This window comes from Phoca vitulina, unplaced genomic scaffold, assembly GCF_004348235.1.
Source record: "Phoca vitulina isolate PV1807 unplaced genomic scaffold, GSC_HSeal_1.0 scaffold19, whole genome shotgun sequence".
Lineage (NCBI taxonomy): Eukaryota > Metazoa > Chordata > Mammalia > Carnivora > Phocidae > Phoca > Phoca vitulina.
In genome coordinates this window covers 24,600,396-24,628,196 of record NW_022589722.1, presented here as the reverse complement: position 1 = coordinate 24,628,196, position 27,801 = coordinate 24,600,396, and the positions used below count along the sequence as shown (strand labels likewise).

The following is a 27,801-nucleotide window of genomic DNA, read 5'->3' as shown; positions in this document are numbered from 1 at the left end:
GCTAACATGCGTGCATATCATAGCAGGTCACTTAATGCTCACAGGATTCTTGTGAGGTGCAAATAAGATACTGAATGTGAGAATGTCCTGCGAACTGCAAATTCAACTGAAACACCAACAACTGACGCATCAGGAGAAAAGTGTCACAGGAAATCACATATTGTCGCCCTCGACCACAGATTCCCCCCAACAATGATGAGATGACAAATCTGGCTCCAAAGATCTTTTACTGAGACCTATTTAAAGCATTTCAGTCCTTAATTCAAATAAACTTCAATTCAGCTGAATGGCTCATGGCTGATCTAGGTAAAGGCTTCACGGTGACAAAAATATGCCCACCTACAAAGACCTCAAAATAAGTTCCTAACGAGAGTGTGAATGTACTCAGGGTCTCTGTCCCATCTTCTTCAGGGTTCGGTTGAGCTAGAAGAAAAAGAAAAGCAAAATTAAATATGGAGATTTCACCAACCCTTTTCCTCCAGTGTGCACAATCACCAGGACAGACCCCTGGGCCGCCCCTCTGAAGTCAGGAAGGGGTGTCTCTGATGTGGGCACGGGTGTCCACCTTGGGTGCATAAAGCCCCAGTCAGGTGCTCCACTCCTGACACTCCTATGGCCCTACACAATTCATGCAGACCGTTCTTCTACCTGACACACACACACACACACACACACACACACACACACACACACACCACCCCCCTACACTGCTCTGTCCATTTTATAAGACACGAGGCTCAGAGAGGCTGAACTTGCCAGGGCTGCATTATTCCTGCAGAAGGAGCCTCGTGGCTGGACCAGAGCATAGCAGTGACCTCTGCTGGAGAACTCAGAACACCAGGATGAAGTGGCTCCAACTATGGCCACAGGGAGACCCACACGCACACACCCTGCATCCTCGGAGCGTTGGCCTGACCCACAAGACCTCTCCTAGGGCAAGACGTGAAACGCATGAAGTCTGTCAAAACACAGCTTTCCAGTCCTCTGCCTGCAAGAACTGGCCAGACCTGTCTAGGTCGGAGAATAACTGCCAAATGGGGAGGGATGGGTAAGAGCAGGCAGGGAATCCACCCATATTAGGAAATACCAGGGAGGGAGAGGAGAGCTGGCCACCCGCAGAGAGAGATCTTGGAAAGAGATGCTCTAGAGAAGGCTGACACAGCAAATGCTACAGGCCCAGCCCCACTCCCCAAACCCCAAGCAGCCAGCCAGCCTCGCTCAGAAACTTTTTAAAGGGCCAACTCGAGGCTTTCTTGAAGTGAAAAATAAAAAATTTCAAAACTCCCCACTAGTTCCTAACCTCTGTCTCCAACCCACACACCACTCTCTGACTTCTCACCTCCTCAAATTTGTGAATCTGCCGGATAAAGAAATCCCCATAGCGCCTGGCGACCTTGGTGTCTGCGATGTGGATCATGTCCTATGGGAAGAGCAAAGCAGAGTCAGAGGCGAGCAGTGAGGTACAGCCACTTAAGACTTGCAAGTAACCATGCTGCTAAGTGCTACATAAACCCCTACAGTGCTTTTCAAAAGCAAACGGGGGGGGGGGGGGGGGGGGGAACCCTGTGAGCATTACCAGTTGATAGCAGCTCTTTCTTTCCAGATGCTTGATTTTTATTTTCTTGTTAACCCATTTATTTTATTTATTTGGCGGGGGATGGACAAACAGACCCCCATCCCCAGCAGGGAGCCCAGCTCGGGGCTTGATCCCAGGACCTGGAGATCATGACCTGAAGGCAGGTGCTTAACCTACTGAGCCACCGAGGCGCCCCTATTTTTATTTTCAAGTCTTTTTTAATGAACACAAATCTTTCAGCAATAAAAACATTTAAGACAGCATTTTATTCTCATATACTGTTTAGGGGTGTAAGGATGCAAATGAGTCCAGATTCTAAATTTTGTTTTTTAGCTCAAATGTGGTTGAACACCATTTTACTTGTAAATTCCTGCATAATCTAGGTTAAGGCCCAAGAACTCTCTGAATCTCTTTGGATTTTTTTTTTTTTTAAGATTTTATTTATTTATTTGACAGAGAGAGACACAGTGAGAGAGGGAACACAAGCAGGGGGACTGGGAGAGGGAGAAGCAGGCCTCCTGCTGAGCAGGGAGCCCAATGCCAGGCCTCGATCCCAGGACCCTGGGATCATGACCTGAGCTAAAGGCAGACGCTTAACGACTGAGACACCCAGGTGCCCCTGACTGGATTTTTTTAAATCAAGGATGAAAAAAGAAAAGCCAGAAAGAAAGCAGGGATGCCCGGCTGGCTCAGTCAGCAGAGCATGCAACTCTTGATCTTGGGTCATGAGTTACATAAAAATAAAATCTTTACCAAAACAACAACAACAACAACCCAGAAAGCAGCATTTTGCCAAAGACAAACGTGAACCAGTTAAGAGGAATAATAAAAAACCCCAAAAACATGCAATCAAAAACATTTTCATGGGGCGCCTGGGTGGCTCAGTCAGTTAAGCGTCTGCCTTCGGCTCAGGTCATGATCCCAGGGTCCTGGGATCAAGCCCTACTTTGGGCTCCCTGCTCAGGGAGGAGCCTGCTTCTCCCTCCTCCTCTCCTTCTGCCCCTGCTGTGGCTCTCTTTCTCTCAAACGAATAAATAAAATCTTAAAAAAAAACAATACTTTTTCACGTGTGGACTTTTGAATCACATTATTAATATTTAATTATTTTGTAATTTAATACATACATGAATACAACCTCATAAAAATTTTATTTGTAATAACCAAATTGTTAATTCTTGGGAGAAGTATTTTATTTATTTATTTTGAAGCAAAGCTTTACACAAGGTGGAGCTTGAACTCATGACGCTGAGGATCAAGAATCACATGTTCTACCAACTGCACCCACCAGGCATCCCAGGAGAAGTGGGTATTTTTTGTTTTTTGGTTTTTTTAAGATTTTTATTTATTTATTTGACAGAGAGACCCAGCGTGAGAAGGAACACAAACAAGGGGAGTGGGAGAGGGAGAAGCAGGCCTCCTGCCGAGCAGGGAGCCTGATGCGGGGCTTGATCCCAGGACCCTGGGATCATGGCCTGAGCCGAAGGCAGACGCTTAACAACTGAGCCACCCAGGCGCCCCGAGAAGTGTTTTGTTAAAGACCATCCAGATAATTGGGTCTACTTCAGCGGGGTTACAAAGTGATGACAGGGGAATGGAGCAGATTACCGATACTGCCAAAGAATGTATGTTAGGCACTGAGAATAAATTCTAAAAGGACTTTAGCTAGTTGATGTGATACTACAAGGGATAGTTTTGATTTTTAAAAGCATGAATAAAACACTGGAAAACTTCCCTATTGACATGTTTCTACTTTCAGTGAGACTGTTCATGTCAGAGATAGCTAAGTTCTGCCAAACATCAAGTCTTCCAAAAGCCATAAACTCTAAATGAGAGGGTTTGGTTTAGCAAGATGAGTTTTCAAAATAAACTACCCAAACTGACCCAGCAATTCCCCAAGTAGGTATACACCCAAGAGAATATGTTCACACAAAAACTTGTACATAAAAATTCATAGCGGTGTTATCCACAATAGTCAAAAGGTGAAAACAACTCAACTGTCCATCAACTAATGAATGGATAAAGTGGTGTATCCATACAGTGGAGTATTTCCTGGCCATAAAAAGGAATAAAGTACTGATATGCACCACAACCTGGATTAGACCCGAAAACGTGCCCAATGAAAGAAGTCAAACTTGAAAAGGCCACATATTTTATCATACCAAATATCAAAAACAGACAAATCCAGAGAGACAGAAAGCAGATTACTGGTTTGCCAAGGATTAGGGGACAAGGGGACTTGAGCATGACTGCTAATGAGTAGGCAGTTGTGCACATGTGGAATTAGACAGTGGAAATGGTTGTGTCACATTGTGAATATATTACTAACCACAGAATTACATCCTTTAAAATGGTGAAGTTTAGGGCACCTGGGTGGCTCAGATGGTTCAGCGTCTGCCTTCAGCTCAGGTCACGATCCCAGAGTCCTGGGATCGAGTCCCGCATCGGGCTCCCTGCTCAGCGGGGTGCCTGCTTCTCCCTCTGCCTCTGCCTCTTATGAATAAATAAATAAAATCTTTAAAAATAAATAAATAAATAAAATAAAATGGTGAAGTTTATGCTATACAAGTTATACCTTTAAAAAACTGCCCAGGGGCACCTGGGTGGCTCAGTCGTTAAGCGTCTGCCTTCGGCTCAGGTCATGATCCCGGGGTCCTGGGATCAAGCCCCGCATCGGGCTCCCTGCTCCACAGGAAGCCTGCTTCTCCCTCTCCCACTCCCCCTGCTTGTGTTCCCTCTCTCGCTGTGTCTCTCTCTGTCAAATAAATAAATAAATAAAATCTTTAAAAAAAAAAAAAAACTGCCCAAAAAAATAGTATGTTTAGACCAACACTTTTCTCAAAACAACTAAAAATACAGAATAAATAATTTTTAAAAATCTCCTCACAGCATCGAAGAGCTGACAGTAAAGAGCTACTTAAGAGAAAATAAACCATTCTAAGCAAAACAAAGAAGCCTGCTCTGCGCAGAGGGCATTTGCTCATCAATCCCAGAAGACTTGAGCAGAGGGACAAACCAAGGCCAGGGCCAGTCTTACAGAAGACCCTGTGTGCACTGCTGGGTCCCTACAGGGCTACACCCTCAAGCTAAAGGCAGACCAGGACTGGGCAGCCATCCCACTCCAGACACCAAGCAACACTCACGAAGTTGGCGGAGGAACATAAAAAAGGAAAGAGAGAGACCCATTCCCGGGACATTATAAACACAAGGTGATTCTTCTGACAATCTGTAGCCTGGGCTTATTCCCAGGCACTTTGAAGAAGCAAAAGCAAATCCCTTCTAGAAGAATGAATGTTCATCTTCATCCCACACTTCAAAAAATGCCAACAAAGTTTTTCAAGAACAATGAACTGTATGTAGTAAAAAAAATAAATAACCAAGCACATTAAGGAAACACTTGATCATGAATTTTTAAAAAATTAGAGAAAGCAAAAACAGAGCTGTAGAGATCAAAAAGGATACAGTAATCAATCAAAAGAATATTATCCAGAACAGAGACAAAAAAAAGATGGAAGAAGGGTTTAAGCAACACGGAAGACAGAATGAGGTCTAACATATATCAAGTAAGAACTCCAGAAGAAAACAGAGCAGAGTCAATAAGAGATATTAGCTAAAAATATTCTAGAAGAGATGAAAGACACCAGCCTACTCATTTCAGCAGACTGTTTTAAGTCCATATTGGGGTTCCACATGTGTCTGAGTAGTACATCTTCTTTACTTCTGAGTGTACGCACATGGGTTAACAAAGAGGGGAGGGTGTTACTTCATGGAAAGAACAATTCTAGGAGTCTAGCATATTTTAAGTCAGAAAAAAGACTCACCTAGGAAAACAAAACAGAACTTAGTTCTTTTAAAAACCTCATTAGGACATTAAGATGTTACCTTGAACTTAAAATCCAACAGTGAAAACTCACACTGCCCCTCAACCTGCCCCTCCCCCTGAGAGGAGCCTAGGACGTTGCTTGTGCCTCCTTCCAGAAATAACTCTGCATTCCCAAGCAGATATAAATGAATCACTTAAAAAAACACCTTCAATGAACCACCACTGACAGCCACTTTCTAAAACCATGTACGCTTTCTGTAATAACCAAAACCACTCAAAAGTCCATCCGCGTTAGAATGGGAAAATCGCAGCCGACTCCTGCAACAGCAGGGGGCCAAGCGCAGAACAGGAAGCACCAACGGACTATTGCTGGGCACGGCAACGCTGGACGGCAATGCTCTCAAATCTAACACTGAGGAAAAGAAGCCAGACACAAAAAAAGAGCACATGCTGTTGTCAGTCCATTACATGAAGTTCAAAACTAGACAGCACTAATCTAGGGTGGACAAGTCAGGACAATGGCTCCCACTCGCTAAACTACTTCTGAAAGTCTAACCTCACCTTCCCGCTTTCTTCTCTGATCTTCTCTTCTGCCACAGCCTCTTCTCCCAGGTCGCTGCAGCCACAATGAAGCTGTCCCTCAAACATACTGGATCCACTCCTGCCCCAGGGCCTTTGCCCTTACCACTCCCGCTACTTGGAATGCTGCTCCCTCAGATATGTGTTTGGCGAATTTCTTCACCTCCTTCAAGTCTTAGCTGCAATTTCACTTCCTCGACAAAGGCTACCCTGAGCACCTTATGTAATACTGCAACCTCTGCCTTCCACTACCACTACCCTTAACTGCACGGCACTTGGCAATTTCTAACCTGTGATAAAATAAAGGAAACTTTTAATTTTTCATGTTTGTAGGCCCTGCTCCTGGTAAAACATTTACCCAAGGTCAAAATGACTTGGCAAAACCTCAAAACATGGGCTCTATTCCTGTCCCAAATACACACTGTACATCTGCTTCATTAAAAAAAACAAAAACCCACCAAAAAGGAACATTCCAAACATAAAGATAAAAAACAACTTGCTGATTCCCATAAGATTCCAGTTTTACAGCCTTTCTGGAAAGTCTTTCATCACAACTTCTAACTCTATGTAAAACAAGAACGAAAACAAAAACAAAACCATATATGACTCTTGCACCAACTATTCCTTCCCTGGAGCACTCTCCTCTTTGTGAAGACTGTATCCCAGGCAGCTATCTTAACTTGGACTAGAATGAAACTTTTTTTTTCTTCAAAAAAAATGTTGGAGTGCCTGGGTGGCTCAGTCGGTGAAGGGTCTGCCTTCGGGTCACGATCCCAGGTCCTGGGGTCGAGTCCCACATCGAGCTCCCTGCTGCTTCTCCCTCTGCCCCTCCCCCGGCTCGTTCTCTCTCAAAAATGAAATAAATCTTTAAAAAAATTTTTTTAAAGATTTTGAGAGCGAGCGAGCACGAGCGGGAAAGGGAGGGAGAGAGGTGCACATTCCCCACTGAGCAGGGAGCCCAATGTGGGGCTTGATCCTAGGACTCTGGGATCATGACCCAAACCAAAGGCAGATGCTTAACCGACTGAGCCACCCAGGTGCCCTTTTCTTTAAAAAATTTTTAAAAGGTTTGTTCATTTTGCATTGACACCTACTACAGGGTCTGCTTCATTATAATGTTTATTGTCCACTTTTTTACATTAGAATGTCAGTGTGAGGACAGAAACCTTTGCTGATTTTGTTCACTGCTAAGTCCCAAATGCTCAGAAGAGTGGGCGCTTAGTAAACACTGACTGCTGAACAGATGAAGAGAGAGGGCCCCAGAGGCCTAGGATGGAAGGCAGCCATACCTTATCAATGTAGAAGTCAACCTCAGAGGCCGACTGAAATTCGCCATCGAGGGCAGAGATGCCACTGGTCCACACCAGGTTCTTCATCTTGTGCTTGAAGACAAGGAGCTGGATCCGGAACTCCTGCTCTGTGAGGTCCAGGAAGCCAGCCAGCTTGGCCACAGGCATGGTGGTGTAGAGCTTGAGGAAGCTGCGGATGGTGGAGAGCTGGGCCTGCTGCTGCACTTCATCGGAAAACACCTTCAGCTGCTGCAGGAAGGGCTCCTTGTGGTAGTTGGGGTGCACGTTGTCATAGTTGGGGACCACAGGCGACAGGAATTTGGGGCATGAGTAGCTGAAAAGTTCCTCATAGACCTGTGGGTCACCCTTTTGCATGCGGAGCATCTTGTCCCCGTATTTCTCCCGCAGCTGCAGGTGAATGCTTTCATCGATTCGCATGGGGTACATGGTGAGGGCGATGGCCAGCAGCGCGTGCATCTGCTCATTCTGCTTGTTAATCTGGGGGTGCGAGAAATTGGTGCAGGATCAAATGAGATGGACTTTCTGAGGTCCCCACTGCCAACGTGGCCCTACCACTCTCCCAAGTACACGCTGCACAGACCTCTGATTTCTCCCTGGTCTTGCACTGGTCAGTTAACTTTCCCGAAGTCTCTCCTAATCCGCCCTCTAGCTCTATTGAACTTCCAGCCCACTTCTGGGGCCTCCTCAGCTGGCTCCTGGATTCTTCACTGGGGCCTCCTTCTAATTCTCCCTGGTCCACCCCATCCTTCACCAGCAGATCAATCCTCCCACACTATTATGACTGAGTCATCCAGAAATTTTGATGGCACCATAATGCCTATAAAAATTAAATACTTCAGCTAGGTAATGAAGGTTACCCCAGAACCTAACACCCCAATTTGACTACTCTACAACCCTCCAACAAAACTGTTCATTGTCCTGCTACATCACCATACTTCCAAGTCTCAACACTTTTGCTCTGCCTAGAAACCTCCCAATTTGGGGCGCCTGGGTGGCTCAGTTGTTAAGCGTCTGCCTTCGCCTCAGGTCATGATCCCAGGGTCCTGGGATCGAGCCCTGTGTCGGGCTCCCTGCTCGGCGGGAAGCCTGCTTCTCCCTCTCCCACTCCCTCTGCTTGTGTTCCTGCTCTCGATATCTCCTTCTGTCAAATAAATAAAATCTTAAAAAAAGAAAAGAAACCTCCCAATTCTATGCACGTCTTGGACCCTCCCTCCTCCATGGCAAACTGCTTGAGGATGGTACCTACATCTAACTCCTTTTTAAATACCCAGAGCCCAGTGAACACTCAAATTGTTGCTGAATAAATGCTGGGGGACAAAAGTAAAACAAAAGATACTGTCCTTATCGTCAAGGAGTTAATGATCTGAAATAATAGGTACAACAAAAGAAACTTAAGAGTAGGCCAGCCATTAAGAAATCATCCTATTGAAAAGACATACAAAAAGCAAAATTTTGGATAGTGTTTACCAAAAACTGTCGGGATTAGGTGCCAAGGGGTCAAGCTGGTCAGAGGCTTCCTTACCATCTCATACTTGTAGGTGGTCCTCTGGAACATGCTCTTGGTCCTCTGGATGTAGAGGAGGATGTTGGCAAAGACCCGGATGGCATCCTGGTAGCGACGCATCATCAAATATGCAAAACCGACGTAGTAGTATGTGGTGACCTGGCACTCAGGCACCCGAGAATACATGCTCTGTGCAGGGAGGGAAAAGCACCCATGAGTCCTAAAACCAATTCATCCCAGAGAGAGTCTGGAAGCTGGCAGGGCCCAGTGTCAGCTGAGGTGGAAGCCCCTTACAGAGGCCCTGAACTACCCAGGGAAGCCCTGGCTCCGGAGTTAGAGGCTCTGAGTGCAGACCATACCATTTACTGATCAAGTTATATGACCTGAGAACTCCATATTGTTAGATGTAACAGAAAAGCACTGGATCAGGTGACCCTAACATTTCTTTCAGCTCCAAATCCCTCCACACCTCAGGTGTGTATTCCTCCTTGCTTTTCCAGATAAACCCGATAAAGACAGATAAACAAGGAAGACAAAGACAAAGACACACACAAACAAAAAAGTACTGATTTTTCTGTGGCTAAGAAAAACCACCACAGCTAATCATCATTGTCTATACCATCTTAGAACTAAGTCTCTTACTAATCCCTTTACTAGTGAAATTTGAATAGTAAAAATATGAAAAGTAAAAATCTGCCATTATCATTGTTCTGAAAGTAGAATCAAAGACTGAACATTTTGAGTGTTACTAAGCAACAAAAAGAAAGCACCTTGTCTACGTGCAGATGTTCACTACAGTGCTTCCCCCACGTCTCAATTTTCAACTAGCCTGGGGAAGAATCCTCTTTTTGATCCCTGAAATTTGTCCTTATAGATCAGAGTCTCTGAAAGCAGACTCTGGCTCTGGGTAGGGGGGCAGGGGGAAACAGGTAATCACCTTCTTATTCAGTTCGATATTCTCCAGCACCTTGATGGCCTGGTAGTAATCCCCCAATAGAGAGTGCAGACGCAGAAGCCCCACCAGGCTGAAATACCCAAGCATCTTGTAAAGGGAGTGCCGTCCATACTCGCCAGCCACACTCTCGGGATCACCTGAAAGAAACAGACACTGTGACCATAGGGGCAGGTGAAGGAAGGTAAACCTAAGCCTTGAGTGTCACTCAGTCGACTCTTCACCTACTACTGGCCTCTAAAGCTTCCTGCAATAGGGACAATAGGGAATAACTGCCTTCAAAGGAATACCCAGAAGCAGCATGCCTGACCTGCATCTTTTTTTTTTCTTTTTAAAGGTAATCTACACCCAACGTGAGGCTCAAACTCACTCATGACCCCAAGATCAAGAGTCACATACTCTATACCGACTGACCGGCCAAGTGTCCTTGGCCTTATACTAACCTTAAATTTACCAAGGAGAGTTGTGGGGGCGAGGGGCCAGGTTTTTGTTTGTTTGGTTGGTTCCAAGACACCTGAGATTACTGAAATGGCCCCTTTTATCAGGAGCAGTTACTCATCAAGGCCACTACTTTCAGGAAGTTCATAAGGTCAAAGCTACTTTCCTAATAACACTTAGATGCTATTTGTCTTTCTCACTGAAATGCCATTTGCACTGATGGTGCAGAAACAACAGTGGGTAAAACCACGGACAACCTAGCATAAACCAGGCAGTGGCAGCAAACTCTATCAGTAATTACTGTGTTCTTTCCCACTATATGTGGTAAAAGAACCAGCCACTTTTCCACAAAACACCATTTTTACTTGAATGATTGACACACAAATTACGGTTACTTAGATTTGGGTATTTAGCAGACGTTTTTTCAAAAATGAATGAGGTGAGCGGAGTCGAGACCAGAGGCCGAACTCGGGATCTGACAAGATGGCCGGGCTGCCCCGCAGGATTATCAAGGAAACCCACCGTTTGCTGGCAGAACCAGTTCCTGGCATTAAAGCAGAACCAGATGAGAGCAACGCCCATTATTTTCATGTGGTCATTGCTGGCCCCCAGGATTCCCCCTTTGAGGGAGGGACTTTTAAGCCTGAACTATTCCTACCAGAAGAATACCCGATGGCAGCCCCTAAAGTACGTTTCATGACCAAAATTTATCATCCTAATGTAGACAAGTTGGGAAGAATATGTTTAGATATTTTGAAAGGTAAGTGGTCCCCAGCACTGCAGATCCGCACAGTTCTGCTATCGATCCAGGCTTCGTTAAGTGCTCCCAATCCAGATGATCCATTAGCAAATGATGTAGCGGAGCAGTGGAAGACCAACGAAGCCCAAGGCATAGAAACAGCTAGAGCGTGGACTAGGCTGTATACCATGAATAATATATAAAATCGATCTGATCATCAAGTGTGCATCACTTCTCCTGTTCTGCCAAGACTTCTTCCTTTTTTGTTTGCATTTAATGGACACAGTCTTAGAAACATTACAGAATAAAAGCCCAGACATCTTCAGTCCTTTGGTGATTAAATGCACGTTAGCAAATCTATGTCTTGTCCTGATTCATTGTTGTAAAGCATGAGCAGAGGCTAGAAGTACCATCTGAATTGTTGTGAAATGTTTAAAAGCAGTGGCCCTTCTCTGCTTTTATTCATTTCCCCCCTCATGGTTTGAGTATAAAGCACTGTGAATGAAGGTAGCTGTCAGGGTTAGCTGCAGGGCTGTGAGTGTTTTTCTTTATTACTTTTTTTGAGGGGGAGAGGTAGTTTTATTTTAATTTTATGGGCTCCTTTCCCCCTTTTTATGGTGATCTAATTGCATTGGTTAAAAGCAGCTAACCAGTTCTTTAGAATATGCTCTCTAGCCAAGTCTAACTTTATTTAGACGCTGTAGATGGACAAGCTTGATTGTTTGAACCAAAATGGGAACATTAAACAAACATCACAGCCCTCACTAACAACATTGTGACTTTGCTGTCAAGTGTAGAATCCTTCCTTCAAGAAAAAGCTTGTGACCATTTTGTATGGCTTATCTGGAAACTTCTGTAAATCTTACGTTTTAGTAAAATATTTTTTGTTATTCTAAAAAAAAAAAAAATGAATGAGGTGAGCCTGTTACACTTCAATAAAAACAACGGAGAGTGCTCACTGCCAATGAAAATGTGAGCTTTTAGGCAAATTCTAATTTTAAAACGTGTATCTGCCACTATGAGCCCAACAGCTCCTAAATAAAGACTTATCTGATGAGGCTGATGATGAAAGTGGTTTTTCTAGGTTGTATAATAAAATATGTCAACATTTAGAAAATCTTTATAACTCAATGAACCAGTATTTTACAAAATTGTGCCCGAGTAAAAAGATCCATTCAAGCTGCAGGATAAACCAGTAAACCTTAACATAACCAAGTAGAAGTTCATTGCTAAGTTTTCGGATTCCTCACTGCAATTTACCAGTATGAAACCCCCATTGTCAAGTTTGGATGCAGTAGCAAAGAACATCAGAACTACCTGAAAAGGCTGTTAAGATACTCCTCCCTTTCCCAACTCCATGTCTGGGTGAGGCCAGGTCTCCCTCATATACTTCAACCCAAACCGCGTATTGTAATTCTAACAGACTGAAGGCAGGGGCAGAATGAGAATCCAGCTCTCTTACTATGCCAGGCGCTAAGGAGATTTGCAAAAATGGCACTCTTCTCACAGGGAAAAAAATGTATATGGATAAACTCTGTGATTCTCAGTCTTTAAAGACCGTAAAGCGGTCCTGACACCAAAAAGTGTGAGAAGCGCTTACCTACACGAAGGCCCTGGAGATTCAGAAGTGTCTGCAAATCAGACCTCGTGAGTGCCGGCTGGTTCAGTGTGCTGGCCAAGAGACGGCCAAGCCCGACAGCCCTCAGCACCCGCCCTTGGCTGCTGTTCACAGCCAATACCAAAGACACGCAGCCCCTTACCTAATCCGCCGTGGCTCCCCCGCGCTCCCCCGCGCTCCCCACGGCCGCTCTTCCTCTGGAACAGATGGCAAGCAGCACTCACCTCCACTTGTATACACCTCCAGCTGCCGGTTAATGTTGGACTTGTCTACCAGGGAGTGAAGGACATTGAGGACACTGTGAACATTCCAGATTTTGGGATTGGAGCGAAGGAAGTCGATCTCCTCCTCCGACTTCTTGGCAGTCTTGCAGCGGTACTGACTGAATGACTGGAACTGTGGGGAAGAAGGGAGAGAGGCAGGAGTGGCGCACGATGTTGAAATGGGGGGACAGTGCCTGGGGTCCGAGGGGGAGGGCACAGCACCGCATCTCATGCTAAACTGTTCTGTATGCTACTTGTTTTTGCAAACCCATCTTTGATTACACTGAATTGTGTTCATTACTGAGTATGTCACTTCTTCCACAGCTAAATAAAAATCTCTAAGATGAAAGGTAGTTTATGAAAAAACATTCGATTTGGAGTCAAACACAGCCTAGAGTCATTTAATGTCTCTGGGCTTCACAATGCAGTCAATCTGGCTGTCAGAACCGGGTGGCTTGTAATAGATCTTTTTCTCTTAGGCTGTGCCATGCCCGAGTCAGGATTACGAATGACAACATGGTGGAGACAGGGTTAGGTGTCTGTATGTGTGAGTCTTGCCTACTGGAGCTGACCATCCATTCACCAGGGACAGGAACCCAGGGTGAGTCACCTCTGTACCGACCACAGGGCCTCACCAAGTGGAAGGCACATGTAGGGCCCACACCACAGGTATTCCTTAAGGCAGTGGTTCTATCTGGGACCAGGAATGGGCTGGTTCCTTCAGTCACCCAGAGAACAGCACAAAAGACCTACCCACTCAACCAGTTTTTTTTTTTTTTTTAAGACTTTATTTACTTATTTGACAGACAGAGAGAGAGTGAGCATGAGCAGGGAGAGGGGCAGAAGGAGAGGAGGAAGCAGGCTCCCCGCCGAGCAAGGAGCCCGATGTGGGACTCGATCTCAGGACGCCGGGATCATGACCCGAGCCGAAGGCAGCCGCTTAACTGACTGAGCCACCCAGGCACCTCTCGACCAGTTTTTAAAAGTTCCTTGGTCGATTTTGGTGCACACCAAGTTTGGAAACCAGTGACCCAGAATCAAGGTCCTAGACGACCTGACCCAAAAATGCTCTTCAAATTAAGTCCAAATTAGCACCTTCCTCTAAGAACACAGAAAAGTTTCCAGATTTATAATAAACAGAAGAGTATCCAGAATACAGAAGGAATTCTCATAATTCAGTAAGAACAAGATAATCCGATAGAAAAATGAACAAAGGATACTGAGGATCACTTCAAAGAAAACCAAAATTGGTTAATTAACAGGGAAAATACCTAATCTCTTCACATATCAGAGAAATGCATATTAAAATGAGATTACCATTTCTTTCCCATCAAACAGACAAAAATTAGGCCAATAACATCCATAGCAGAGAAAAACTCTCAAATGCTGCAGATAGCAATGTAATTTGATACAGCCCTTGGAGAGGACAAGGTATTACTATTTATTAAAGTCCAAAGTGATTGAAGTGTTCTGCATCTTGACTGTGGTGGTGTATACACATTTGTTATATCTCATCAACAGCACACTTAAAATCAGTATTTCACTGTATGCAAATTTTGACTCTATAAAGCTGATTTTAAAAAACTTAAAAAGCGGGGCACCTACGGGTGGCTCCGTCAAACATCTGACTCCTGATTTCAGCTCAGGTCACAATCTCAGGGTTGTCAGATCAAGCCCAGTGTCGGTTCTGCGCTAGATGTGGAACCTGCTTGGGATTCTCTCTCCCTCTGCCCCTGCCCCCCTCCTCCCGCAGACACTCTCTCACTCTCTCAAAAACAAACAAAAAAAAACGTACAAAGCAAAAATTCTTCAACCAACAATTCTACCTCTGGTGATCTCTACAGACAGACCTATGTGTAACACATACAGGAATATTCAGGGACTCACTGTTTATAATAGTGGAAACTGAATACCCACAGGTTCATCACAAAAACAGTGGTATATCTGTATCATGTACACGGCAGAAAATAAAGCCATCTCTACGTAGACATGTTAAGTGTTCCATATCACAGCAAATTACACAACATAATACCATTTTTAAATGGTGTATTTTAACGTACATTTATACAAAATGCCCGAGAAGCATGAATGTAATGCCTATCTTTCCAGACAATAACCGATGCCTCCGCAAAGGCAAGGAAGACACTTTATTTATTTTTTTAAAGATTTTATTTATTTGTTAGAGAGAGAGAGGTAGCGAGAGCAGAAACACAAGCAGGGGGAGTGGGAGAGGGAGAAGCAGGCCTCCCACCGAGCGGGGAGCCCGATGCAGGGCTCGATCCCAGGACCCTGGGATCATGACCTGAGCCGAAGGCAGACGCCCAACGACTGAGCCACCCAGGCGCCCCAAGGAAGACACTTTAAACTTTATCTGCAGTTTGGGGCCACCTGAGTGGCTCAGCGGGTTGGGCGTCTGCCTTCGGGTCAGGTCATGATCCCAGGGTCCTGGGATCAAGCCCCACATCAGGGTCCCTGCTCAGCAGGGAGTCTGCTTCTCCCTCTCCCTATGCCTCTCTCCCCAGAGGTTCGGGCGCATTTGTGGCGCTCGCTCTCTCTCATATAAGAAAATAATCTTAAAAACAATAAAGATAAAAATATACTTTATCTGCAGTTTGAAAAACACAAAGTTTTTAAACAGTAATGACACATTCACACATTACCTGTACTGATAAAAATAAATGAAAGCGGAGTGGCAGGGAAAAGCCACTTACCCCGTGTGACATCTACCTGGCCGGGAGGAGTCACACCTGGCTCTTGAGGGCCAGTCTTTGTTAGAGTGAGAGCACTTTAAGCCCCTTAAGAGAACACCAGCTAAACCCAAGGGATTATGATAATCTTAAGAAGGATGAAGAACCTTAGCACAGATGATCCTCCTTTGACTTGCTATTAGTCAACAGGACCGCCAACCTTCTAAAATTATGCCAAAGGGGCTGACACAAACCAAGGAGCCAGAAAAGGCAAACAAGGCCAGTGTGGTTTTGTGGCCTTCTCTGTGCAAAGGCACCGAAGCCTCATAAGCCTCTCTCTCAATGGGCCTTAGGGGGGCTTTTTCAGCATACCAATCGCAATCTGCCAGCACTCTGTAAGTCTCTTTGGTCTGTGCAGCTCCAGTAACAGCTTTATTAAGAAACTCATTTCTCCTGAAATACCCAATGAGAGTTATACCATCCCCATAAAACTCATGGAAAACAAGTATTTTTCCAAATTCAATTGTTCTGGGTTTGTTTTTTTAAGATTTTATTTATTTAAGAGAGAGAGGGCTCAGGTGCACAGACTCCGCTCTGAGCGTGCAGCAGACACGGGGCTCGATCCCAGGACCCCGAAATAATGACCTGAGCCAAAATCAAGAGTTGGCCACTCAACCAAGAACCCAGGTGTCCCTCACATTTATTCTTCAGAAATAGAATATAGACTTAAAAACAAAGTAACTGACTCCAAAGCTTATGATGCCTTTATTTTTCTAACCAGATCAACTCTCAAGTCAGCTCAACTCTGCTGCCTTCCAAGCTCATATCCAGAGCTCTTAGGCCTGGCTCTTCAGAAAACCATGACATCAAAGACCACCACAGTGGGATAGTTCCCACGGTGATGGGACATTTTTATCCCAAGCATGTTTTTAACAACGCAAACAATGATAACAGCTGCTCTTTTGTTGGACTAGTTATTTCAAATTAGACCAAGGCTGACCAGATACCTGATAGATGAACTCATCAATGATATCCCAGAGCCACTGGTTGGGTAGTTCAAGGGGAGCAGGACCATCAGCATCTGTGCAGGAGATCACAGAAAAGTCAGACGCAAAGCAATGACTATGCTCACTTAGTAAGCCTACAGAATGCATTTTGTAATTTTTCTCTTGAAAGAACTATGAATCATGCGACATCCCTCCTTCCCACTCCCATATTAAAATCCTGCTAAAAAGAGCTCGAGGCTAACACTAGGCCTCATCGTAGCCTCACACCCTGGCCAAACCTCAAACTCACTAAGAATGTAGTTGAAGAGATTGCAGTAGTTGTAGTAGGATTCAAACCTCTGCTCCAAGGAAGGCCCTCCCTGTAAAGAGAACAGAGACATCAGGACAGATATGTAATTTAAATGTTTTACTCATGGTCTGCCATGACAGCTGAACACACATGAGAACCAAGGCCTAATCTCCCCTTCTTAGTACGCAAAGAGCACTCAAGTCAGAGGGAAGACAGCAGTACTAGAGCAGTTCAAAAGGGCACTGAGTACCTGACCACAATGATTAGGCTTTATGGCAAACAACCTCAACTGACCATTTGAGAACATGCATGCAGATCTGGTGAAGCAGACAGAAGTACTAACAAAAGCAAAGAACTGGGGCGCCTGGGTGGCTCAGTCGGTTAGGCGGCTGCCTTCGGCTCGGGTCATGATCCCGGGGTCCTGGGATCGAGCCCCACGTCGGGCTCCCTGCTCAGCGGGGAGTCTGCTTCTCCCTCTCCCTCTGCCTGCCTCTCTGCCTACTTGTACTATCTCTATGTCAAATAAATAAATAAAATCTTAAAAAAAAAAAGCAAAGAACTAAAATCATGGTGCTCAAAGGATGGTGAGTAAGCGCAGATAACGCTACTATGCTCGACTAGACTACAACAGGCTAGGAATGTAGAGGTCTTTCAGTGCCAAACAGGAATCTAGGCCAGGGAGATCAGCAAATCCACCATCACCTGCTTCTTGCAAATAAAAAGCTCAGCTGGAATATAGCCATATACACTCACTGTCTATGGCTGCTACAAAGGCAGAGCTGAAGATTCAACAGAGACCACTATGGCCTCAAATCCAAAAAACTATCTGGCCCTTTACACAGAAGGCTGTTGACCCCCCAATCTAGACTTGATGTTGCTGGCAACTGAAAACCACTGAAGATTTCTGAGCTGGGGAACAACATGATACTATTTGTGATGAGCTAGAAAGAACACAGCCCTGGAGTTTTAGCCCCAGTGCTTACTAACTATGAGCTTCTGACACAGTATCCAATCCCTCTGTAGCATGAGACTATGTAGTGAAAGAGCCCAATATAATAAATGCTCTTTCAATAAGCTCCCCCCCTGCCCCGCACCGGGTTTAAAACGGGTCATATATATGAAAGTACTTTGGTACCTAACAAAGAGGTTATACAGTCAATAAACTTCTGCTGAATCTTCATTAGGGACCAAAGGGAAGATGAGAGGTGGTAAAACCAACTGTACTGTGGGTTCTGATGCCATGGTCTTCCCAAAGAAGCGATGTTACACAGGTTAGCTAGATTCTCAACCTAGCCCACAAAGTACCTGAGCTAGAGCAGCAACGGTAGGAGGGAACCTTGACTTTCTATCAGATGAGGTAGTCAGAAATCTCACTGGGATGCCAGAAAAACATGGCCCCCTGCATTACTTTGACAACCGGAACTCCTCCAGCTACCACTGACGGTGGCTCCTGTGGCAAGGCAGGAGCTCTAGCCAGGTCTGGTGGTCTTCAGAGAGATGAAAGTTGACTGTGAGAAGGTGGAAATACTCTAAGGAGAGATCATGGTGCCAGGTTCCTTCATTTACACGTACACATACAAGCTCCAACAATTAACCTGTCACCATCAAGGATTAGGCAGCAGATTATAGCAGTGACAAGATGAAGTCCATGCCCTGGTGGTGTTTTACCCTCTAGTGCAGGTAGCAAACAAAACCCAAGTAAACAAACACTACAGTGTCAGCCAGTGATGTGTGCTCTGCAGGGCCAGAGTATGGCCAGGAGCCCAAGAAAGGAGGGAAAGTTTTAAGAAAGACCAGCAAGGGAGTCAGGGGCCAGATCAAGCAGGACTATGACGAAGACCTGGGATTTTATTCTAAGTGTGATGATAAGTCATGGTAGGATTGTGACGGAGAGCATGACCTGACGACACTATGTTTCAAAGGGATCATGCAGGTTACTAGGCTGAGAATAAACTCAAGTGAAGAGTGGAAACTGATACCAGAAGCAGCTACATGGTTCAGGCAAGAGATGACATAACACCTTGAACTAGGGTAGCAGCAGTGATGGAGGTGAGAAGTGGGTGGTTTCAAGAAGTATGTTGAAGACAGAATTGAACAGGATTTGCTACAAGGCTGGAAGTGAGAGAAAAGTCAAGACCACCACCAAGGTTTTTATTCTAAGTCACTTGGGTGGATGGTGGTATTATTTATTGAGTTGGTTGACATGAGAAGAACAGGCTTAGAGGGAAAATAAGACTTCCGTTTGGGGTTTGTTAAACTTGATATGACGTGCCTGGGTGGCTCAGTCAGTTAAGCATCTGCCTTCGACTCAGGTCATGATCTCCAGGCCCTGGGATAGAGACCCTCGTCAGGCTCCCTGCTCACTGGGGAGTGTGCTTGTCTGTCTGCCCCTCCCCCTGCTAGTACTCTCTCTCTCTCTCTCAAATAAATAAAACCTTTTTAAAGACTTTATTGGGGCGCCTGGGTGGCTCAGTCGTTAAGCGTCTGCCTTCGGCTCAGGTCATGATCCCAGGGTCCCGAGATCGAGCCCCACATGGGGCTCCCTGCTCCGCGGGAAGCCTGCTTCTCCCTCTCCTACCCCCCTGCTTGTGTTCCCTCTCTCACGGTCTCTGTCAAATAAATAAAATCTTAAAAAAAAAAAAAGAAAAACTTTGAGAGAGTACATGCAAGTGAGAGAGCAAAAGGTAGGAAGGGGAAGAGGGAGAAGCAGACTCCCTGACAAGCAGGGAGTCTGACGTGGGGTTCAATCCCACGACCCCAGGACCATGACCTGAGCCAAAGGCAGATGCTTAACTGACTGAGCTACCCAGGCACCCCAAAATAAAATCTTAAAACAAAACACCCAAATTTGAGATGACTATCAGACAGCCAAGTGGAGATGTGGAATAGGCAGCTGGATATACAAGTATGGATTTGGATAAACAGGGGCTAAAAATAGAGATTTTCAGTCATGGTGTATATAAACAGTACAGTTATTTTAAGAGACTTGCGCATTCTAAAATTCAGAAATGAGAGAAGAATCAAACAACTGCCCAAAGCTGGGAGAGTACAGTAGAAAGAACACTGGCATCACAATAAGCCAGGCCTGGGTATAAGGTGTTTTGCCACCTACTCGTTGCATGAATTTGAGAAAAAGCAACCTCTTTGCACCTCAGTTTGCCTGCCTTGCAGGACTACTGTGAGGATTAGAGTATAGATGCCTGCCAAGTACCTAGTATTATGCCTGGCACACAGCGACAGTTTCATGTGTGTTTCAGAGAGCAGAAGGCTCACAGTCATGCACTGAAGGTAAAAAGCAAGGGCATCACAAGCTGAGGCAGTAGAAGGTGTTTGGGAACACACCATTAGGATGGCATCCTGCAACCCAATCAATGTGATGAGTGCCGAGTCAGGAACTGTGGGGATGGAGAAATTGAAAAGGACAGACAAGCTATGCCATACCATAGTTTGTCTGGGACAGACACCCAGCTTGTTGGATTCAATCATTCCCTCTGTCATTTCTTAACACTCAAAACACATGCCAACCACTCTTGGACACTGAACCAATAGAAACTGATGATTGTGTTCCAAAGGCAAAAATGGCATAGAACCAACAACAGTTAGATACTCACACTGACTTTGGCATATATGTGCCTGTAGTATAATTCTTTGTACAAAATTAGGAAGACGGCATCTGAAAGAGATGGCAAAGAGCTGCTTTAGTAATCCACAAAACAAGGCAGTTTTAGCCTTTTGAAGGGAATAGAGGGATAAACATGATTTAAGACACAAAATGAAATCTAAATTCTAATACACCCCAAGAATACATGCAACAGGAAAATTCAGCTCTCGTTTTTATCATTTTTTTAAAACATTTTTTTTAAGATTTTATTTATTTGACAGACAGAAACAGCGAGAGAGGGAACACAAGCAAGGGGAGTGGGAGAGGGAGAAGCAGGCTTCCCATGGAGCAGGGAGCCCGATGCGGGGCTCAATCCCAGGACCACGACCTGAGCCAAAAGCAAACGCTTAACGACTGAGCCACCCAGGCGCCCCTCGTTTTATCTTTCAACCTCATCTTAATCTCATTCAGACCCATTTCCCTTAGCCACTTAGATTTTTGCTATCCAGTTGCTTACCAAACCAACACATAAATAAATTGTAATAGCTCCAAAAAAGGCAATGTCACATTATCAAAATTGCAAACACATGGGTATCTTTGACTTAGAAATTCTAAAGAATTTATCCTATTGACATGATACAACCAGTAAAAAGAAAGGAGGAAAAAAAGTTCTTTGGGTACAGACGCTGTACAGAAAAGAATTAACAAAGTAGGTCTGAGACTTCTATCCTTTGGCTAGTAAAGTTGGTCCTTGGCTGGCATCTGGGAACCTGGATTTCAGGAGGGTCCCCAGTACCCCAACAAGGGCAATCTGCTCAGCCTAAACTGTGCAACACTATGGTTTATGCTGAACTCCTGCCTTCCTTCTGGGAGCCTGGAATTTTGGTACATGCTAGGCAGAGGGTGTACCCACAAGACAAGCACCCAATAAAATCCTCGAACACTGAATGTGTTATAGGCTTCTCTGATAGACAACTTTTCACACGTCACAATTCTTTGCTCAAGGAATTAAGCACATCCCAAGTGATTCCACAGGAAAGGACTGTTGATAACATACATGCACCTGGTTTCCTTTGGATTCCACTCTGTGTGCCCTTTCCCTTTACTGACTTTGCTCTGTAGCTGTGGGTACAGCTATACCCGGAGTCCTGGCAAATCATCAAACCTGGGGGTGGTCTTGGGAATCCTGGAGATGCAGAATACTCTCCAAAAATATAATAAACTTTAAAAAGGGAAGAAAATGGCATTTGGTCTATGTAAAAAAGAAACAAGTCATTCCTATTTGCTTACGTATGCATAGACTATAACAGAAAGGATAAAAAAGAAAGTGTTAACACTAGATGGCTCTAGAGAAACTGAAGACTTGAGGAGGGAAGTGGGAGGAGGATTTTTACATCAAATCTCCTTTTATACTATTAAGCCCTGTGATTACTTACCTGTTTAAAATTATACACAGCTGACCCTGAACAATGTGGAGGTCAGGGCCACAGACCCCCCCCCACCCCGCACAGTCAAAAACCCACATACTCCTTTTGAGTCCCCAAATATTTAACTGTTAACTTTAGCAGCCTACTGCTGACCAGGAGCCTTACCAAAAACATAAACAGTCAACACATATTTTGTATGGTATACATATTATATACTGTATTACCACGCTATACAATATGTAAGTAATCTAAAGAGGAGAAAATGTTAAGAACATCTTAAGGAGGACTGTATCAAAAAAAATCCATGTGTACATGGCCTCACCCAGTTCAAACCCATGCTGTTCAAGGGTCAACTGTATTTCGAGATTGCTACTGTTAACACACACAATATTACATTCTTTATAGACAACATATTAAACAGAGCTTATGGTCTGAGCAACACAGAAAATAACACCTCCTACAAAATGAGTTCTAAACTTGTGTACCAATAATACTAAAAATAAAGTGTTCCCCCAAAATGCTAGCTATATCAAAGAAGTACAAGACTCGTACACTGAAAACTATAAAATGTCATTAATACAAACACCTAAATAAATGGGAAGACATCGCATGTCCATAAATTAGAGGGCCTAATATGATGGGAATATTCCCCTAATTTATCTTCAGATTCAATACAATCACTATCAAAATCCCAACTAACTTCTTTGCGGAAACTGACAAACTGATCCTAAAATTCATATGGAAATCCAAGGGACTCAGAAGACCAACAACAATTTTGAAAAAGAAGAACACAGTTGGAGAACTTAACACCTCCCGGTTTCAAAACTTACCACAAAGCTACAATAATCCAGACAGTATGGCACAGGCATCAGGATAGACACATATCAGTGGAGTTAAACTGAGAGTCCAGACATAAATCCTTACATTTACGTGATAACCAATTTCAACAAAGGTGCCAAGACAATCCAGTGGAAAAAGAATAGTCTTTCCAAAAACTGGTCTGGGACAACTAGATATGTACATGCAAAAGCATGAAGCTGGATCTTCCTATTTTACACCATATATAACAAACACCATCATAAAGTGAAAGGTGGGAGGAAGCCAGACAGCCCATTCCCAAGTGAATGTAATGACCCCCAAAATCATAGGGGGAAATGGAAACAAGTCAGGACAAAGATCTCAATTTCAGCTTCATCACATGTGAGAGGTCTCTGTCCCCTTTGTTTATTCCGCCTTCACTCAACAAGTTCTTTACTAAGGGTCTACTATGTACCAAGCCCTGAGGAAACAAAACAGTGAGCAAAACAGACATACTATTCTGAGCTTCCTCATGACCCCTCAGTCACAGAATCCCATCCAGCATACAGAACGCAAAGAACGCATACCTACCATTGCCAACCTGTGGAGCAATGGCTTCAGCCTCAGGCCAAGGTGTATTCTTGAAGAATCTTTCAGTCAACTTGGTCCAGCTGAAAATCAAGCAGAAAAATTCTAGAACCCCAAAACAGGAAGCACCAAAGAGGCAACCCACACATTTTATGGATAAGGTCCCAGGCTCATAAAGAGGAAGATGTCACAGAAACAAAGTCAGGGCCAGAGCCCTCCAAGTTTACAACTTTCCTCAACCCAAAGCTACACCTCAACTTTTCTTAATACGGTGAACACTCTCCTTTTTATCAGTTATGCAACCACCATGCTCTTCAGGATCATTTCCTGCCTCTGTATCATGAACTCTACTCATACAAAACAGCTTACTGTTCCCTGATCTGGTAACTACTTTTTAGACACTCCCACCCTTCCCCCCTTAGCAATATTTTCCCTACTTTCCCAGAGCACTGTGCCTCCTCCCCCTATCCAAACTTGGAAGAAAATCAGTCTGTTTGTTGCAGTCTGATGCCACAACAGACCCACAGCACCCAACCCAAACACTGGTGCCCAAGATGCCTCACAGCCCTGATCCCCTCAGGAGCGACTTCAGCTTTCTCCCACTCTCCTTAAGCCCCACCTCTCCTCTTCTCCAGATCTTTCAGTTTAGCATAGAAACATATTCAAGTCCCCACTTCAAAATATATAAAAAAACACAAAGCATCTCAGTAACACTGTATTTTCCAAGGCACCAGCCATTCTTCTCACCACACATTCTCCTACAGAAAGATCTACCACATGCTTGGCTTCAACTAGTCTATATCTGCCTGTACTGTCCAATACAGTAATTATTTGCCACATGTGATTATTGTGACTAAAGAACTGAATTTCACATTTTTGTTAATTTTAACCAAAAAACCAATACTTAGTTACTGGAAAACATTCAAGTAAATTTAAGTTACCTGGGTATGTGAATCTGCTTTTTCTATTGTAAATGCTATGAAATCTAAACAGAGATCACGTATTTCCAACATACACGAACTGAGATGTGGTATAAATACAAAAGACAGGGTTTAGAAGACTTAGCGTGAAAAAAAAGTAAAATAACTCACTAACAGTTTAATACTGATTACGTGTGGTAATATTTTAGATGTCGAAATAAGTTGGGGCGCCTGGGTGGCTCAGTTGGTTAGGCGACTGCCTTCGGCTCAGGTCATGATCCTGGAGTCCCTGGATCGAGTCCCGCATCGGGCTCCCTGCTCGGCGGGGAGTCTGCTTCTCCCTCTGACCCTCCTCCCTCTGACCCTCCCCCCTCTCATGTGCTCTCTCATTCTCTCTCTCTCTCGAATAAATAAATCTTAAAAAAAAAAAAAAGAAAGAAGTTATGAAAATTAATTTCACCTTTTTTTTTTTTAAGTAATCTCTATACCCAATGTGGTGCTCAAACTCACAACCCTGAGACCGAGTGGTACACTCCACTGATTTGAGACAGCCAGGCACCCCTCTTTCTACATTTTTTAAACGTAGCTGATGAAAAAAATTAAATCACACCTGTGGCTAGTGTTATTATTTCTATGGGACAGCACTGATCTACATACTTCAACTAGAAAGACCTGGAGATGAAGGAAAAAACAGTTCAGGGATTAATTCTATTCATTAATCCAAAAAGCCTTTGGCTATTCATTTTGTCCACGCACCCTCCCAAGAATTAATTAATTATTTTAAATTTATTTACTTATTTTTAAGTAATCACTACACGCAACATGGAGCTCAAACTCACGACCCTGAGATCAAGAGTCACGTGCTCTTCCAACTGAGCCAGCAAGGCACCCCTCCCAGGAATGGTTTAAATTCTATATCCCTGGTGAAGTCTTTTCTGACTATCTCAACCCTAACTAACCTGTCTCATCTCTAATGCAATTACACAAGGGCAATCCCCTCAAAACAGAAGCAACCACTCAAAGTTTGGCTCACCCTGTTATGCATTAACTTGTACAGTAACTTAAAAATTAGACTCTGGGGGCACCTGGGCAGCTCAGTCAGTTAAGTGTCTGCCTTTGGCTCAGGTCATGATCCTGGAGTCCCTGTATCCAACCCCAGGTCTCCAGGTCTCTGCTCAGCGGGAAGTCTGCTTTCTCCCTCTCCCTCTGCCCCTCTCCCTGCTCCTTCTCTCTCTCTCAGATAAATAAATAAAATCTTTAAAAAAATTAGGCTCTGATGTCAGGCTATGCAGGTTCAAAACTCAACATATGCACTCAACTAGCTATATGACTTACCCTTTCTATGCTTACAGATGAGCTGTAAGATAAAGAAAATAATACTACCTACTCCATGGGGTTACTGTGAAGAGTAATGAGTAAATACAGGAAAAGCTTTCTGAACACTGCCTGATCTATACTGGTCAGACATACTAATTGCTGCTACGATTACTGATAATGATGTTATTATTTTAGGCCCTATACAAGTTCTAGCAATACAGTCCAACAAAATAACATGTCTCCTCACAAGGAATTACAGAAACTCCTTGGGCACTCTCTTTACAGAGAAATGACTAAACAGCACCCCCCCCCCCTTAGGGGCTGTATCAGTAAACCAGTCCCACCCAGAAAGAGGGTCATTTCAGTCAGCACTCTGTACCTGTTCTCATAGATGTCCTGGATCTCATATACCTTCTGATCAATGACATCGCTGGATACACGACTGGCCTGCAGCTCATACACCTTCTGGTCAATCAAATCTGAGACGGTTTTGTGGAAATATTGGATGAAGTTTTTGATCACTTCGGGGATCACCTGATAGGTCTGCTGTTCATACTGACGTTCATAAGCCAGATCCTGCTTTGGATCTCCTAGAGGTTGGATATAATAAATACTTTACCAAGTGTTTTCAAACCCACATATGTTACAAAACAAAAGGGCAATACCATCCCCCAAACAAAACTCAAGTCTATAAAATCAGGTACAATTCCCTTTTAAACATTCAAAGATATATAATTGTCCCCAACTCACTCTCAATCCCATCGTCCTGTTTCTTCAGAACATTTACCACTATTTACAATTACATATTTGCTTATTATCTGTTACTTCCACTAGAACCTAAATCCTATGAGGGCAAGAACCTTGTCTGCCTCGTACTCAGGTATACCCTCGCACCTAAAACAGTTATATGTGTGTTGGAAGAGAGGGGAAAACTGTGGGAAGGGGAAGTAAGTAGGAGACACCTTATACACATACATTTTAAATATATAAATTATATATTTTTTAAGTAGGCTCCATGCCCAGCATAGAGCCCAACAGAGGGCTTGAACTCAAGACCCTGAGATCAAGACCTGAGCTGAGATCAAGAGTTGGACGCTTAACCAACTGAGCCACCCAGTGTCCCAGCACTTAATATTCATTGAATGAATGACTGCTATTTTCTACCTATACAACAGTGCAAGTTACTAAACTTCTCTGCTCAGTTTTCTCATCTGAGAAAATGGAGACAACGTTAATTTAGGTACTTGTCATAAGGACTAAACGAAACACTTCGCACAAAATACCTGTAAAAATGCATGGCACTTACAAAATGCTAAGCCAAGCCAACTCATTATAATATTTCAGGAAACCTCAAAACCTTCCAAAAAGATTTCATCTGGGCTTGGTATGAATCACTAATTTTTCACAAGATTTTCTTCTTCAGCAAGTAGTTTAATAAGGAAACCACAGCCAGGATAGTAAGCCTTCCCTTCTGAGACTTTGAGATGGACCATGAAAAAGGCCTGATTTATTAGGCTCTATCCCACCCTCCTTCTAAGAACTAATAACTGACTCCAAACCTGGACCATGGAGAAGCAGTGTTTCACAGATGCCCGTCAGAGCTGTTCTGAGACATTCAAAAAGGTGCCAAACCCTAGAAGTACCCAGCTAGCCAGACAAGCCCGTAGTCTCACCTGTGTGCATATCATAGTCGCCTGGGTATGCATAGGGATCATAAGCAGTCTATTAACGAAAGAGAGATAGGAACAGTCACCAATTCATGAATCCAAAATGCTCGTTCGAGGACCTATGTGCCAAGTACTAAGGATTCAAAAGTGGATAAAACACAATCCCGACCTTTGAGAAACTCACATGCCCGTGAGAGAAAGGAGAATTAGCAGAAAATACAACGTTACGCGTGCAACAAAGCAAAGCAAAGCACAAGAGGCTGTGGGAACCAACGGGGATTGACAAAAGTGAGCCAAGCCCACAGGAGCTAAGTTACAGAAACAACCCCATAACCAGCCTCCGTCTCCGATCTCGGAAAACGAGAGGACGAGGAGACCGGGCTTGCGAAGTGGGCGGGCAGAGACCCGGCCGGTGAGGAGCCGCAAGCAGTGGAAACAGCGTGAGGGCCGCGCACGCCGGAAGGCAGACCGCAGCTGGTCGCGGCCCGTGGAGCCTGGCACAGAGGCCCGGACACCGTCTCACCGCGGGGCCCCGCATTCAGAGAACCCTGCCTCCGTGGCGGAGCCCAGTACACGCGCAGGGCCCGCTTACCTCGGACTCGTAATCATCAGCCGGATAAGACATGGCTGCGGGGCTCACGAACACCGCCGGAAAAAACGAAAAGTGCGGCCCGCGCCTGCGTCGTGAGGCCGGAAGTTTA

General features: G+C 44.3%; 2 protein-coding genes across 3 annotated transcripts; one reads left to right on the top strand and one right to left on the bottom strand.

Annotated features, from left to right (window-relative positions):
- Positions 1-208: 208 nt before the first annotated feature.
- On the bottom strand, positions 209-27,801 carry EIF3L (eukaryotic translation initiation factor 3 subunit L). 2 transcript variants are annotated; one of them, XM_032416494.1, is made up of 13 exons: positions 27,693-27,801; positions 27,107-27,155; positions 25,813-26,023; positions 23,200-23,279; positions 20,394-20,455; positions 16,783-16,852; positions 16,494-16,567; positions 12,761-12,932; positions 9,727-9,881; positions 8,808-8,978; positions 7,265-7,762; positions 1,340-1,420; positions 209-423 (listed from the first exon to the last, which is right to left on the bottom strand). In XM_032416494.1, exons 1-13 carry the CDS (start codon positions 27,723-27,725, stop codon positions 385-387), a joined length of 1,695 nt encoding a protein of 564 aa, XP_032272385.1. In that variant the 5' UTR covers positions 27,726-27,801; the 3' UTR covers positions 209-384. The 2 variants fall into 2 exon arrangements, with proteins under 2 accessions (XP_032272385.1, XP_032272386.1); XM_032416495.1 differs by lacking the exons at positions 23,200-23,279; positions 27,107-27,155; positions 27,693-27,801 and having other exon boundaries at positions 25,813-25,891.
- On the top strand, positions 9,891-12,485 carry LOC116639832 (ubiquitin-conjugating enzyme E2 N-like). The gene has a single exon (XM_032416496.1). It carries the CDS (start codon positions 10,663-10,665, stop codon positions 11,119-11,121), a length of 459 nt encoding a protein of 152 aa, XP_032272387.1. The 5' UTR covers positions 9,891-10,662; the 3' UTR covers positions 11,122-12,485.